This window comes from Trichogramma pretiosum, unplaced genomic scaffold (genome assembly GCF_000599845.2).
Source record: "Trichogramma pretiosum strain Unisexual culture from Peru unplaced genomic scaffold, Tpre_2.0 scaffold20, whole genome shotgun sequence".
NCBI lineage: Eukaryota > Metazoa > Arthropoda > Insecta > Hymenoptera > Trichogrammatidae > Trichogramma > Trichogramma pretiosum.
In genome coordinates, this window is record NW_019641696.1 from 926,734 (window position 1) to 943,357 (window position 16,624).

The 16,624-nt window shown below is 44.5% G+C and overlaps 1 protein-coding gene across 1 annotated transcript in view; it reads right to left on the reverse strand.

The window, feature by feature from the left end:
* Positions 1 to 3,298: 3,298 nt before the first annotated feature.
* LOC106656486 (transcriptional activator MN1-like) overlaps positions 3,299 to 16,624 on the reverse strand; it is a 34,064-nt gene continuing 20,738 nt past the window's right edge. The window contains exons 2-9 of the mRNA XM_023462076.1: positions 16,073 to 16,456; positions 13,601 to 14,143; positions 13,108 to 13,543; positions 11,858 to 12,099; positions 10,621 to 10,978; positions 8,408 to 8,629; positions 5,123 to 5,318; positions 3,299 to 4,899 (exon numbers count right to left, since the gene is read on the reverse strand). Coding sequence (XP_023317844.1) covers positions 4,890 to 4,899; positions 5,123 to 5,318; positions 8,408 to 8,629; positions 10,621 to 10,978; positions 11,858 to 12,099; positions 13,108 to 13,543; positions 13,601 to 14,143; positions 16,073 to 16,381 — 2,316 coding nt within the window. The 5' untranslated portion in view covers positions 16,382 to 16,456 and the 3' untranslated portion in view covers positions 3,299 to 4,889. The remainder of the gene's footprint in view (positions 4,900 to 5,122; positions 5,319 to 8,407; positions 8,630 to 10,620; positions 10,979 to 11,857; positions 12,100 to 13,107; positions 13,544 to 13,600; positions 14,144 to 16,072; positions 16,457 to 16,624) is intronic.

A 16,624-nucleotide genomic window follows, 5' to 3' on the forward strand; every position in this document is an offset into this window, starting at 1 on the left:
GTCTACTTATAATTGTAGAGACCTGCCAACACCGATATAGTTTTCCTATATATCTATTGATTTGTATGGACCCGTTTCGAACCACTGCAAGCAGTTGCAAATGACTTAAGAAACGACTCGCAGCAAAGGAAGGATTTTGAGATATGTGTGTACAGAGATTTTATATTATACACAGATACGATATCGGTAATTATTAACTTTTTATATGGACAGATACCTCTTTTTAAATTACGACACTTTTTATTTTTTTAATTTTTTTATACAACGTTGTCGTCGTCCTCGTCACCAGGAACATCGAGTAAATTGATTTCTTTTTTTTTGTACGTACCTCGTGCACATCGAACAGTACAGTTAATTAATTCAATTTTTTTTTTTTCATTCGACGTTACACACATTTTGAGCACCACTGATTGAAACTGGGAAAATTAACCCAAGATGAAATGAAAAAGAGGAGGAAAGAAAGAAAGGAAGAACGAAGTAGTTACAGCAGAGACTCGATGCAATTAGTCCTTTTCATTTCGAAGAAAGGTCGATTTGTACAAAGCGAAAACATTTGTTATAGAAATTCGTTTTTTCGGAGAGCAGAGCAGCAGCAGCAGCAGTCCGCTCTTTCAGGCTGAAAACGATCGATCTTGCCACCGAGTCTTCTCTTTCACCGTGTCGCCCCCGCGAGAGGAAATAAATAAACAAAAGAGAAGACGTAAAAAGCAAAGACTTTCTTCCTCGTTGGCATCCGTTTAAAATTCAGTACAAAAAAAAACAAAACAAAGCCTCGCGTGAAAACATTTTTTTCGCAAGCAGGCAATTCGCCCGCGCGCGCGCGTAAAATTGGATCGTAAATTAACATGGAAATTAAGAATATATACCCGGAAAAACCTATTTCTTTTATAGGCGAACAAATTCGTTCAAGTCGAGCTCGAACTCGGCCCCGCGCGAATAATCCAAATAAGATATGTATTTATTTTTAATTAATTTTAATAAAAATGATAATCTATACTCGCGCTGCCGCTTCTGCCGCTGGTGCATCGCACGTGTCATTTAGCCACTGCACTCGAGAGCTGGCTCTCTCAGATGATCTACAAATTGATTGATGAGAAATTCCGTATTATTATATTATATGAGCACACACGCATACAGGCGCGATTCATAAACGATCCACATTTCAACGTCTAGCTTCCACTTTTGCATCATCATGACCGATGACGCGATCTATCTAATGCTGCTGGCTGCGCTATATACGCACAGCTGCGTCACTTATGCTGCTGGTGCTGCTGCGCGAATTCGAATTACGCGTTATATATCTGAGCGAGTTCGCGAGCCGCCTCCCGATGTTTTAATTAGTTTTATCAGATTAATTAATATTTCATTCGGCAGAGCAGGTATGTGTGTGCTGGGAGCACAGAAACCGGTTTTCGGACGAATTCGAATTCGTGCAAAAATCGTGCACGCGCGCGATGTATTTCATATTTAAATCCCCTTTTCTTCTCTTTCTCTCTTTTTTTTTTTTTGCATTTTTTCGTCAGTTTTAATTGAAAATCAGGTCAACGAGTTAATTTAATTTTTCTACATACTTAGCAGCGGGAGTCTCGATCAGTTGTGGTTTTTTCAGTTATTTTCTTTTCTCCTGCTGACGCACACTCTCACGTACGTACGTACATATAACGTTTATCGATATATAGCTATGCTGAAAAAGCAAACTCGAACCTGAGAGCGCGCGTGATCATGCATAAGTGACTTTTTGGGTATACGTATCAAACTCGATTGACCCGCGCGAACAGTCGGCCAAATTTTTGTTGGAATGCCTCTCAAAGCTTCGTGGTGCAGCACACTCGTCCAAAAAGAAATCCGAAAAAGGCCCTCAGCCCTCGGAGTTCGCTCGGCTGATCCATTTATAAAATTAACTGCGCGCCATTTGACCCGCAACTTTTGATGCAACTCGTTGAAAAAAAAAGCAACGAAAAGAAAAAAAAAAAAGAAAGGGAACGAAAAGGTCGGAAACACGAAATCGCGTTATTACGTGCAGCAGTGCTACTCACGCAATTTTACGATTTTTACTTCGCTCTACCCGCTGCTGCGGAGCTATGCACCGCTGATTAATCCCCGCGAGCTGTGCACATGATCGCATGCGGCGTACATGTCGACGCGATTATATTTCATATACATACAGCGGAGTTACTGCTGCTACTGCTCGGGTCGTGATCGATTAAAACGCGAAGATTTGAGCAAAGCTACATTATGTGAAGTTCTACTTTTATTATGTGGGTATAACATAAACGTGATATATACATATAGACTCACGCGATGTAACGGAAAGCACAGGCAGCAGCAGCAAAAAAAAGCGAAGTATTAAGTGCAGCAGCAACGAGTAGAGACTTTGTTGAAGCTGACACTCTCGCGAATAATATAGAGCGAGCGAGCCGGGGTGAAAAGTGTACCATATCGCCGCTGCGCTGCTTTGCTATAGACTCCAGCGAAGCGAAATCGATCTTCGAAGAAGTGGGCGCGCGAAAGAACAGAGTGTAAAGTGCACAAATAACGTGTATGTACAATTCCACGAGAGAGCTTACATCGACCTGTAAGAGAGAAAAATAGATGTTTTCATCGATGGCAAACACACCCATTTATACCCGTGTGTGTCGGGGTGGATTTTTCAGTTTGATGCGATCGAAAATCCAACGCGCGCGAGCTGTTATCGCGTGGAAAAATATATATCAGAGGTATGAAAAAGTGAGATGTATTTAAGATAAAGGGTCTGTAACGTAAGTTTTTTCTTTCTTTCTCTTTGCTCCTGCTGTTCGTGCGATTGCACGTTTGTATATGTATTTTCGATCCGCCGCCGAAACTTTCCTTTTATAACAACATATACGTCACGTACATAACACAGGGTTGGGTGGTGGTGGTGTTTGGCACGACTGCAAGTGTGTATAAACGTTTTCCGACTTCGCCCTCTCGGCTCTAACAACAACAACGCGTGCAAGCACACACCGACACGTAGAAAAACACACACGCGTACGTGTGTACACGTTCGCAAGCCTTTCTCAGAGGTGTTCGATCGATATGCAATCCCGTGTACGTAGACGGATAGACTCCGACTCTATGTTTCTTTACTCGCGCCGAGCGCGTGAAAAAAAAGGGTTATGGGTGCGCGCGTACGTATGTACCTGCGCTATTCAAAAAGTTTAATTTTTTTCTCTTTCTTTTGTCGGAATTTCTTATGAGTCGCGCGCGAGCTTATGTGTATTTTCGTTCATTTGAATCGAAATTTTTTTCCTCCTTTTCGCTTTCTTTCTATTTTTTTTTAACGCCCCTTAAGGAGCGAGAGAGAGAGAGAGCGAGAGAGCGAGAAAAGGGAAAGGAGTGAAAAGTATGAAAATATACAGCACTTAACCTAGTTTATTACCTTGGAAAAAAGCAGCAGCGTCAGAAGGAGCGATAAGACGGATGAAAAAAGACGCGCTGCTCTGCTCTGCTCCCTCTCCGTCTGTACATGTCTCTTGTATATGTATGAAAACATTATACACACACGCAAACACAGACGCCGTGTATAACAGCCACTGCGTGCTTGGTACACACGTATTGAATTATATCGACTTTCGGCGCAGCGGCATAAGTTCGTATAAGGGTTTTTCTCGCGTGTCTTTGGCTGCTGCTGCTGCTTTCAACACCGACGCCCATGACTTTACAATTTACACTGTACCAGTCGTAATATAGCTCTGTGTGTATGTGCGTGTATGTGAGTGTGTAGATACTGCACCCACTATTGAGGGAAAGAAAGAGCTCGATGTGTATTAAAAAAAGCTCCACAAGTACCAGCACATAACACATTTATAGCAGTAGTATACACACACACACACACACACACGGGTATATATAAGGAGCGAATTCGAAAAGAAACGGGAGAGAAAGAGAGTTGTGTGTCGGTGTACGAGGCGCGATGAAAGAAAAATGTCGATTTTTTTTTCTCTCTTTCTTTTTTCTTTTGGTACCCTTTCCTTGCCTTTAGCACTTGAGTCGCGTTTTCCATTCGCTCCCAGCCTCCTTTATAGCTGTAGTTTTTTTTCTATTCTTCGTAGTTTACTTTATTCTCTCTTTCTGCTTTATTTTTTTTTTTTTCGTTAAACGTCGTGTGCAAATATAAGTAATGCACGCAGCTCCGTAGTACAGCTCTAGCCCTGCATATTATTGAAATTGATTCGATGTCTTTTTATGAAAAGTGCGAATTATTACACGTGCTCATTATAACCCTTTATCCTTCGTTAACAATCGTATATATTATTTTTACTTATATACACATATACACAAATTTATAATACGTACACAACGCCACACACAGACAACAATGGCGCCGAAGGAATATCATCCTTGGCTTTATATACGGGATTTGGTAACGAAATAAAAAAAAATTTTAACTTAAAGTACATGTATAGTTATATACATATATGTATATATCACTTAGCTTTCGCGCGTCGGTCAGGCTCTCGCGTGTCTCTCTCTCGCTCTCGACCCTCTCACTCTCACCTTAATCCACGCTAAAGTTCGATTATGTCGGGAGCTCGGAACTGTACTTTGCACGAGTACTTGCTGTCGAGTACGTTGCCGCCACCGCCGCCGCTGCTGCTGCTGACCACCACTGCTCCGGGCGTTTTGGGCGCCATATTTTGTCGTTGTAGCTCGGACGTCGCGATCGCCGTTGAAGCGTTGGACGTTTCGGCCTGGCCGTTCGGACTGACGTCCTCGTCGTTCTCCGCGATCTTCTCGAGTACTTGCGGCGGTTGCAGCTGCTGCTGCTGCTGCAGAAGCTTATCTTGTCGTCTCAGGCTGCCGCTCGTCGTTGCCTTAACCGAGTCGCGATGCCCTTCCGATCGCTGCTGGCGTATCGAGTGTCTTGGTTATTTGAATCTGAAAAATGTCACGTAATTTTTTTCGTTTTACTTTAAAATAAAAAAGCAAGAAATACTTTTGGGTCACTAGTTCAGCGGTGATTTATCAATTTCTTCGCGTGTAAGATCGACGATAACAAGAAAAAAAAAACAAGAAAATAATAATTATGCACCCAAGTGAAATGGGCCAGAGTAAAAAATTTATTTCACGTTGCAGCGCAGGCGTCGCAAGCTCGACTCACCTGTCGGGCAGGGGACAGGCTAAAATCCTGCAGAAGAACAGCAACAAACTCGTGACGACACTGACGAATATAACCACGTAGATAACGAACAGATGGACGAGGGAGAAAGCGTAGAGGGTCCGGTGGCACCAGCGATTGGGCTCGAACAGCGTCGGCGAGTAGTCCGGCCACCTTATGCTCAGGATCCAGTAGTTACCTGTACGTGTGGGCAGACGCACAAGGACACGAGAAAACAGACACGTACATTACAAAATATATACAATATAATCCCGGAACTTATGCAATAAATGTAATAATGTCGGATAAAGTTTTAGTCTGAAAGAAGAAAAAAAGAGGCAGATGTACACATACACGCGTACAGCTCGAGTTCGAGATAAAACTTATAATTACATAATACACACACATACACTTTGTATTTACAAATTATGAAGTTTCGTTGTAGGAAGCGCGACGCGAGGTCGGGAGAGACGGGAGGCCAACGGCGCGACGAGCCCCCACTAGAAACAAGTTATTTAATTGAAAAACTTGGGTTAATTTACTTTTCAGCTATACACACACACACACACATACACGCTCGCGCACAGTTGAACGGAAGTGCGAGGGAGAGGGAGAGAGAGAGAGAAAAGCGCAAAGAAAAACACTCGAAAATCTCTCGTGTGCCCATTTCGCCCGGAGAATCGATCAATCCTCGGCGCGGCGTTGCAGCAGCAGCAGCAGCAGCAGCACCGCGCCGGATGTTAATTGCAAAATTCAAGACAAACAATCGAAACAATAATAATAATGATTACAAAGAAGCATCATATCTATCTGCCTCGGGTATATAGAACGTTGATTGTATGCTATCTCCTCTCGCGTTTCACGATCGCGGCCGTTTCTGTGTCTCTCACGATAATTGAATCATCGCTAATTAAATTAATTCCGAGCAACCGAAATGACAACGCCAACTCCGCCTGCGACGAGATGCGAGACGAGCTATTAAGAAGATACACTTTGAAATCTCCACGGACAATTTACATATTACGTATAGCGATGCATTCTCGAGTGCGGAATCCGTAACGATATTTTTGCGCGCGCGCGCGAAAGTAGTAACGAACAGTTTTAGTCAGACGACCACAAAGCGTCGCGCCTCGTAGTTAGGCAACCGCGCAGAATGTCCTCGTTCAGCGCAGCGGTATAATTTCTACTTCAAATTTGTTTCATTTCGCATGACTGTAATAGTTTTTTTGTTGCTCGAAATTGAAAAACAAATAGCTGTAACTATCTCTAACCGTTGTTGTATCGTTGCATTCCACGACGACGACGACGACGCCGACGCCCGCAAACGGCTCTATAAATTTGCACTCAGAGCCAAATGATAACAACTGTACGCGTGGACATAATTAATAGTTCGGGGATCAACGCCGATGCTCCCTATCCTACATACAGGAACGTACTAGCATATAAACGAACATATATATCCATGCACGCGTGCGCGAACGCGAGAGTAGACGTATCAAATTCATCGCGATTATATCATTGACGGGCGTCGGCAGAGCACAGCACCTACATAGGTATGTATATAGAGTAGCTCGCGAGCACGAGACAGGCCGTTAAATACCATTTTCAGGGTCAAAGCGTGTGTGGAAGCGGCTAAAAGTTCGCGTGCGATACGTGTGTATAGCAGCGGTACGCTTCGAATGATGTGTTTGTAATTTATGTACTCTATACCACCTATGTAACACCGACGAAGCATCCACGCTCGTGCTGTACAATGTACTATATATCAAAAAAGATAGAAATCTTTATACAAGCCGCGCAGAGCACACGTGTGCCGCTGCTGCACCAGCAGAAAAGATCTTACGTAAATTAACGCGGTTATTGAAGCTGAAAGTACAATGCGGGAAGCTCTCTCTCTCTCTCTCTCTCTCTCTCTCTCTCTCTCTCTCTCCGGTGTTTCCTTCAAACCTGCGGTCGAACTATATTTACATGTGATATATTTTTGTCAAGCCGTACGAAAAAGGAAAATATGTAACTGAATTTAACCGCTCGTGCATCCGCACGATCGCGGCAACTCTCGCGCGCGCGCGTGGAAATATTCATTGAACGCAACCAGTCGGAAGTAAATATCGAGAGGGAGAGGAATGGAATGAGCCGCCTTCGCGAGAGATAAGAGAAGTATTTCTGCGCGGAGGAAGTTTGAGGACTTACGTGCTGCGGGCGATGGAAGATGAAAAAAAAAGAGGGAGGAAAAAAAGAAAAGATTCTTGCGCCAAGTATCGATTTACCGCAATATGTATACATATCTATCTCGCGCGAGTCGTGCGAGACAGACCGTGAAAGTTTTGTGTGTGTGTGTGTGTTATTTCTGAACGATTCATCAAAATCAAATTCGTAGGCAATTTACATATCGTATGTGTGCATGAGTGCGCGCGCCCTTTATAACGCGAATGCGATACCTTTTTTACGTACGTGTGATTTTTAGAAATGCTCTTATTTTTCTGTACCGAATCGATAGTTCCTGACCCTGGTACAAAATGCTCGACATTCGTAATGGCCCGATGATCAAAAAATGAACGATTAAAACTTTTCATATATTATCATCGATTTGGCTTATTTTCAATAATTATTTTATTGTAATTATGTTAGATACACTAAGGGTATTTTAAATTACCGCAAAATGACATTTTTAATTTTTTTTTTCACAAAATTCAGACCAGTTTTCAGTCACTTTAATCACGGTAATACTACTTTAAGTCTTCACCACTCGATGGCGAGTACTTTTTTTTTGTAAATCTGCAAGTGGCAAAGTAAAAATAATTTTATTAATAGCAAGCTTTTGCGCTTTAGATGCATTAATAATATTTAGTTTTTAGTATTTTAATAATTGAATCACTACAAGTACGAGGATATCATTTTTCGCCCTCGCCACTAGGTGGCGAATACCTTCATTGGTAAATCTACAAGTGGTAAAGAAAAAAGAATTCTGTAAGTCAAAGCAAAAATTTGTCGTTTCATGATTTATTTCATTTTTATTCAAAAATAAGCCACAAAATGTCGAGCATTTTTTTCAGGAATCAGTAAAAATACTTATTAGCGACTTTTGTTGAGGTTTCGAAAAGTTAGCCTTTTTTAATAATCACTTTGAAGTAATCCATCCTAAGTAATTCTTCAGTATTCGTGAATTTCCCGCACAATCAATCAATTTTGGTATCAAAGTTTCAATTCAATCGTTCCAAACAATCTCTCTCAATACGTAATTCGATTGTTTTATTAATATTTGTGAAGTGTTCTATACAAGAGACTTACCGAGTAAAAACCATCCGAATAAAAAAGTCGTCAACATAATGGAGGCCAGCATCTTGGGCGAGAATTTCGTCCTGGAGCCGGGCATTGATAGCACCTTGGGCCGCCTCGACCTGATCTGCGAGTAGAGCGTCCAGAACATGCGTATGGCGCCGAGGGTACCGCCGACGATCATGTAAACCGGGATGTTTGGCTCGCGCGGACAGTCCCTGATGAATTGCGCACCTGCACATATTCGACGACGGACACAAAACACACGGAGAAACTTGAGTAATGAAAATGAAAAAGTCACTGTGCGATATTAAATTACGATGTTGAATGTAAAAAAAAACGCGACATCTTTTCATTGTAAAGAACAGTGTCGAAATCGTAACAAATATTCTTACATTTATAATAGTTGCTTTTGCAGTACGGGATATAAAAACCAAAAAAATTTAGAGTGGCCATGAGTTTGTCATTTTTTGCAAGGTATTACGAGCGAGGTTAGCGCGCGAATGAAAGTAAACATTGCAACTCGAAGCAAGCCGTATGCTTCGCAATCTCTTTGTAGTTTGCTCGTTGACTCTAGATATCGCATAGCCAAACCTCCAAGCGGTAAAATTCATTTCTATTGCTATAAGAAAGACAAAACAATTCAATCCATATAATTTATTCGCATTTTTTCTACATTAGCAGCGAGTAGTCATACTTTTAATAGACATAGTAAATTTTTCTTCAAATTTCATTGATATTTACTGGATTGGTACAAAAAAAATAATCCAAAAAAAAACACATGCACGATCGTTAATCGCGTGCGCCTAATAGATATCATTACATACACGATAACGAATTCAATCATCCTTTCGATTATCTCCGCTCGAAAAAAAGCCTACCCCACAATTTATATTCATCGCTGCTCGTGAGGATAAATTTTGCGGCAAATCGACGCTCTTCTGCCATATAAGTGTCCGATTTCGATATTACAATTACATTACTCACACGTAATATTATATCTATATGCATATAAAGTAATAATATCTGCGGGGGGCACACCACCACTGCTGCATGTGCACAAGATATAGGCAAGCGATTATATATCGAAGTAATTTTCCACGAGAGACGTCGTCTCGCCTGTGCTTCAGGAGTAGTAGTAGGAGTGAAACCCTTATCTCTCGACTTGGAATAAATTAATACTAATCGCAGCTAAGGAGCAGAAGTAGTAAGAGCTCCGCTACTACCCCAACCGACCGACCGACCGACCGACCAACTTGAGAATTTCTCGGCGCGCGCGAGTTCGATGCTTTTTCTTCTACATATATAATACGTAACGTGAGTGTTTATCAAAGAACCGCCGAGCATGCGATCGTAATAAATGAGGGAAAAGTAGGGAGTAGTCGAGCGTTATGTACATGCAACTGTGAAAATTACACGAGCTGCTGCTGCGGCAGCGTCGAGATTATAGGTCAACAATTAATAATTTCATTCGCGTCTCGCGTGCATTATGCATTTATATACAGCAGCAGTGTATACTACTACTATATAGTTTGTATATATAAGTCGTCGAAAGCTTCGTTTCCTCGAATCTCTCCCTCAAGAGAGAACGAGGATCGAAATCGCTCGAATATGGAGCTCTCCGCCGAAGTAAAAACGCACACACGTGCATTATAACAAATGCATATAGCTATTCCATATTTATTCGGTATTTGTGCATTATTAATGCACATCGCTCTACACGGCCGGCTGCAAGCTCTACGCACAGCTGCGCATCGTATATATGATGAATAATGAACGCGAAGCACAACGAGTATACACTTCAACAATTGCTGCTGCATATGCAGCTACTAACAACTCGATGAGGGCTTTATAATCCGCTCCGCGAAGGCTTCAATAATGTAAATGTAACGCGTAAAGTACGCGCAGGACGCGTCCTTCCTCACAACTACGACTACTACTCCTTCGAGTAAAGAGCAAATATTAATACGGCTCGCGCAAGAAGCACAGCACACACACACATATGCTATGTTTGGACTGCAGCAGCAGCAGCAGCAGTAACAGCAGAGATATAGACTTGGAGCGCGCATGAAAATTGCATCAAAGGAACTTGTACCGCTGCTGCATAGTACTACTACCTACTGGCCTTCGCCACGCTAGATATTTGTGCAAGCTCGACTCTGTAGTCGCGCACAAACGGCAAGGTATTAAGAGCACGAGAGATAGAGAGAGAAACAGAAACTTACCGAGTATAAGCATGACAATGGGCATGGCGGTGAGTAGAACGAGGCAGCAGGTGACCAGCATCGTCTTGCTGACCACTCGCAAAGCTCGATAGACAAAGTCGCAGGTGCCCTCGGCCTCGAGATGCGCGACTTTCAGCTGGAAGACGAGCGAGCCGTAAGCCGCCACGCTCGTCGGCTCGTTCTTCGCTTGCTGCTGCTGCTGGCTCTTGCTGGCCGATTGCTGGCCGACGCCGCTGATTATGCCGCCGACGATGCCGCTGCTGCCGCACTGCAGGCCCTTCTCCACGTAATTAACGTTGCCCGAGCTGCTGCCGTAGTTGTTGTTGCCGCAGAGACGTCGCGACTCGTCGCCCGAAAACTGTAATTTACACCATCACGATGACGACGACGACGACGATGATGATTATATTGTTAAGATATTCTCGTGGGTACGGGTGGTTCTGGCGATATATATGTATGTATCGCGTGCGTACACATAGCGGCGCGAAAGTATGTCAGTGCGGTTCTATATATATGTACGCGTGTGCCGAACGTACGTACGTACTACTCGACACAATTGCCGCGCGCGCGCGCGCGATTCGCAATTGAGACAAGTTTGGTATTCAGTGGTCTCGACTGCAGCCGCCGTTGCTGCCGCCGCGCTGCTAACTGCAGCATACAGGCAGCCCAGATATAGGAGCTTCATAAGCCTCTCTACTGTGTGCAGGTACGTAGGTATGTATGTATAGCGCGCGTGGCCGTACGGAACTATGCTGCTGCAGCCGAGCGATAAATCAAATCTTGGGAAAATGAAGAGAGAAGCGGCGCTGCGCGCTACATACGGGGCTCGAAATGGCTCGAGGGTAGCAGACGAGAGATCGTCAAAAGCCCAAAGTAAATTACATCTGCGGTCGCTCGCTCTCGGGCCAAAGCTCTTATATACTTTGTCGAGAGCTACGTAGCTGGAGCTGCCGAGAGCATGCCAGAGACGGCTAATTTTCTCGTAAAAATTAATCGGGATCTTTACGTGTGTCTACGTTCGCGCGGCGTTGTTTCGGACACGCGTTAATCGAACTTCGCGGCCGGCTTTGAATTTAGAGGAATGCAGCGCGGCGAGGAAACTTCATTTTTTTTTCTTCTTCTTTTGGATAGTTAAAAAAAAATGAAGCCAAATTACCCCCGCGCCCATATAACTGTCGTTAAAAGCACGTTTATAATTATGTCATCGATACAATAATCGAGATATTGATGATCGTACCTGCGATACGGAACTACTGGCTCGCCTCGAGTCGGCCCAAGCGCCGTAGTTGGCCGTGGGCACCTGCTGCTGCTGCTGCTGTTGCTGCTGCGTCGTCGCGGAGGTGGTCGTGGTAGCGCCGTAACCGACGCCGCCGCTGTGATTTCCCAGCACCGCGTGGCCGCTTCCGGTCGATCGGACGCTTCCGGAAGTATCGCCGCGCTGATGATACGGCGAGCCGCTTCGATTTCTCGACGGCGTGCCTGAAGTCAACGAATCAGGCAGGTGTAAATGTATAATTATGATGAAAATGTTTCCTCCTGACCAACGTCATTTGGAATTTTAAGAATCGTCTCGATTTTTCAAATAAAAATTTTTTATGATGAAATAAACTACAAGTATGAACGTAGTAATGCGAGGAAGAGAAATATCTAAGTAAAGATCGGTTTTTTTACTGCGAGCTTATTTTCGTTTGATTCGATAAGAGCTTGTTATTTAGGATTTAAGCAAATCCCTGCCTTCGTTTTGCAAGCTTTTAACAACTTGTAGAAGTTGCGAAAAATTTTTTTGGAATCATTTTTACTTCGACCTCTATAGAGGTCGGTATACTGAGTATAACTATAACGCGGACCGTAAAGAATAACTTTAGCTTACAAGAACGGTCGTTCATAGTGTTCATTCAAAAGTGTTTCATATCAAAGAGTTAAAGATTTTATTCGAGTCTTCAAAGCCTTCAATAACAAAAAATAATCAAATAATCAAAATTCGCTTAAAAATATTCGGGTAGCGAATTTTGCTTATACAATTATTTTCATTTTGCCACTTGCAGATTTAAAGACAAAGGTACTTGCCATCTAGTGGTGAAGCTTGGCATTAATTGTGATTGAATTTATTGTGTAGCTAATGTTAAAAAGAATACTTATTCGTTCATTTTTAAATAGATGGATAAATATTTTAAATAGAGATTTTTAATAGAATATCTTGGAGATAGATAATTTAGATAGATGATTATTTTTGACTCGAAGATGAAACAACGCGAAAAATAAAACACATTTTCTGACTATTGTAAAATAGATACGAAAGCAATTATTTTAATTGATGCGAAATGAAAATGTAGTAGTATGATGTAAAATACGACCCATCTCAAAATGAACACGCCGTAGGTGTACACGGAGCTTAATGCAAGAATCAAATATGCACGAAAGATTTTCATTTCCTTCTTGCCCCGTGTAATTATTAAACGCGAATAATAATTATAATCCCACACCCACCGTGGTCGGCGGAAGAGCGTCTGTTGTCCTGCACCGAGTAGCTCATCCTCGGCAGCCGCCTGTCTTGCGAGCCGCCGAGGCTGCCCCTGGGGCTTCGATCGGTGTCGGGCCCTATGCTCCCTCGGGGGCTCCTGTTGCAGAGCAGCTCGTCCTCGGCCGTCAAAGAGCCTCTGTGCTCGCCGCTCATCATGCCGATGCTGCCGCGCGGCGACCGATTGGCCGGCATCCCCGAGTCGTGCGGTCCGATGGAGCCCCTGGGCGAGCGCTGCTGACCGGCCATCGACATCTCCGGGCAGATGGAGCCACGGGGCGAGCGATTCAGCAGGTCCGGTGCTATGGAGCCGCGGGGCGATCGATTGATCATTTCCGGCGCGATGGAGCCTCGTGGACTCTGATTGAGACACTCCGAGGCTATGGAACCGCGTGGGCTTCGATCCTGAAGACATTTATCGATGTGATTCCATAAATACGCGATTTAATTATAGTCACTCACCTTCATGTCGATGGGTGCTATGCTGCCTCTGGGCGATCTCGACATCGAGTCCTGACACGAGATGGATCCCCTCGCGCTCCTGTCCAGCAGATCGATGTTGGCCACGCTGCCGCGTGGACTGCGCGACTGATCCGGCACGAGCGAGTGTCTCGAGCCGATGCTCATACCGCCTCGGCTCAACTGTCCGTTCTGATCGGTTGGCATGAGGGAAGTCCTCGAGCCCGCCGGCACCAAACTACCCCGGGGCGATCGATTGTGACCGTAGGCGCCGTCCAGCAACGGCACCAGGCTGTTTCTCGGGCTCAGCGCCGAGTCCGGCACCAGCGAGTGTCGCGGGCTCCTCGAGTTGTCGGTCGGCGCGAGGCTGTTCTGCGAGCTGGCGCCCGGTATCAGGGAGCCACGCGGCGAGCGGCTGATCATGACGTAGTCGTCGGGCACGAGCGAGCCGCGGGGGCTGCGATTCACACCGTCGCCCGGCGCCAGGCTCATGCGCTGCCCGCCGCATTGCTCCGGATCTGGCAGCAGTCGCCGATTGAACATCTGCTGAAGAGGGTCAAAAAAAAAAAAAAAAAAAAACGGGCACAGAGAGGGATAGGCGGGGGAGGATTTTCAGAATTATTAATGACGTACATTTTGATGAAAGTAGCAGCAGTCTGAATAATTGAAAATTTCGCCCGCAAAATCACTTCATAAATGTAAACGAGCCCAGCGGCTAATAATAAAGCCCAAAGTATGCCGGGGCTGCATGTAAGCCCATTGGCATTTCGCGCAGTGTATGCACTGCAGCGGCTGCTGCTGCACTCTGCGCTCGCGTAACAGTCGATTTCTATATTATGCAGAGCGAAGTGGAGTCTCGGGCATGTGCAGCTATATATACCAGCTATACTATCGCTACAAGTGGCCGCGCGCGCACACGTCTGGTATAGCCTTTCGCACTATATGCTCGCTAGCGCGCCTCGAGTCTGCTGTACTCCTCCTGCTGTGTCCCTCTCCGGGGAAATTTATCGAGAAGCAAAATAACTTTCGACTTGTCTCGAGCAGCGCACCGGTCTTAGATAGAAATCTCTCTGGTCTCACTCACTCTCTCTTTCTCTTTCTCTTTCTCTCTCTCTCTCTCCTACAGTATTATGCAATTTTAATGTAAATAAGTGTGGATTCCACTACTGGTTTCGCATTACTTTGGCAAATAAATATCAGAGTCTGGCCATGTATATGGCTAACCGTTTCCGCACCTCGATGGTACAATCGCCCGCGTACCCGACAATTCGTTTTAAACAATCATTCTGTTTCGTCGTGTTTACGGTGTGCCGCGCGCGTCGGTGGCTTCATTGTTCCCCGATGGGTTCGCGCGCAAGACCATCCACAGCGCGACTACATATTTTCTTATAAACAGGCTAAAAGCTCGAAGACATATACGTCTATACCGACACAACGACTCGGTGGGAAGAGCAAAAGAGAAAAGAGCGAGAGAGCGAGCGAAAAAAACCTTGCAAGTAACGAGCTATTTGAAATTTAAATCACGTCAAAGCTTTCGGGCATGAACGACAGTTTCATCGCACCGCAGCAGTAGAGTCTCGAGGCATTGATATTGTAGCGCGTCGTCGACGTCGTCGTCGGATGTCGCGCGGCACCGCTGCTTCTGCGCTTATATAAAATATTCGACGACTTTTCAGGCAGGCGTGCGCGTCTTATATACGTGTATACGTTTTCCATCGTTGCCTGCGAAAACTGAATATGAATGCAGCGCCGAGCGTAAAAGTTAAAAAGTTTATAAAGTCCAGCGAGACTTTCGCGCGTTTCTTCGTTGACATTTTTACGAGTTATTACATACGTATATACCATATACGTGTATATGTTCGCTTCGTGCATTGTATATTACGAAGGCTGTGTGTAACATCGAACACACCTCCGGTTGCATTCGAGGCTTTATTCGGAGCGATAAAATTGTTTTCTACTTTGAACGGATTTATATCGTCGATGTTATTGGTAAATTTTGCGAAATAAAAAAATTACGTTTCCCAAAGTTTTGTCATGAATTTGAAAGCTACACGTGCTCTTTATTACAATTCGCCGAACGAGTAGGCTGTGTATTAATCGCGGCGTGACGACGCACGTGAATCACCATCCACGTCCCCGCGCTCAAGCGATGCACCCTGCCTACCTGCTAAATCTATTCTCTCAGAATTGCCAGCTTCGAAACAAGTTAGTTTAGTTTCGCGCCCTGGTGCAGCATGTGCATCGATTTTGTTCGTACGTATAAGCTTGACGCTTGCCTGGCTTTTAGCGTGCACCGATCAAACATTCATAATTGTAACGCGCGTTCGTGTACATTAATGCAGCCATAATTTCGAGCCGAATTTCGTGCCCGAGCTTCAAAGCAAACGCGTTGTGTGTGATTTCCATTCGATTTAAATCTTCAAAAGCTCGCAAGCTCGATATCGAAAATATAGAAAGTAATAAAAAGTACTTCACCTCTTCTGGGGTTTCGTCCTCGGGCTCTAAGGCGATGTTGGGCACGCAGCTGCCGCGCGGCGAACGCTGCCTCAAATTCAACTGCAGTAGTATGGCCGGATGCTCGGACGAAGGCTCGGTCGATGCGACCGAAGCTCTTCTCCCGCTCCGAGGTACTTGTTGTGACTGCTGCTGCTGCTGCTGTTGCTGCTGTAACTGGTTTTGTAACTGTTGCTGTTGTTGCTGCTGTAAATGCTGATGCTGCAGATTCGCAAGGCTGCCCTGTGACGGCCTCTTACGCCTGGTCGACGAGCTACGGTGCAGCATCATGGCAATTGACGATCGTCCATTGTGACAAATTGGCGCTCGCTGACTGACTTAAGCTGAACTACATATCAACAAGTTCTGTGGACAATAGATTTATAAAAATGTGCGTTATTATATTGTTAAATGTTTAAAGGCTTTGCATATCGTCATCGTTACGCAATCCATGAACATAACTCGAGCTCGTGTTTATTGATTAGAATAACCAGATTGCTGCTGCGACGATTACAATCCATAAACACGAATTCG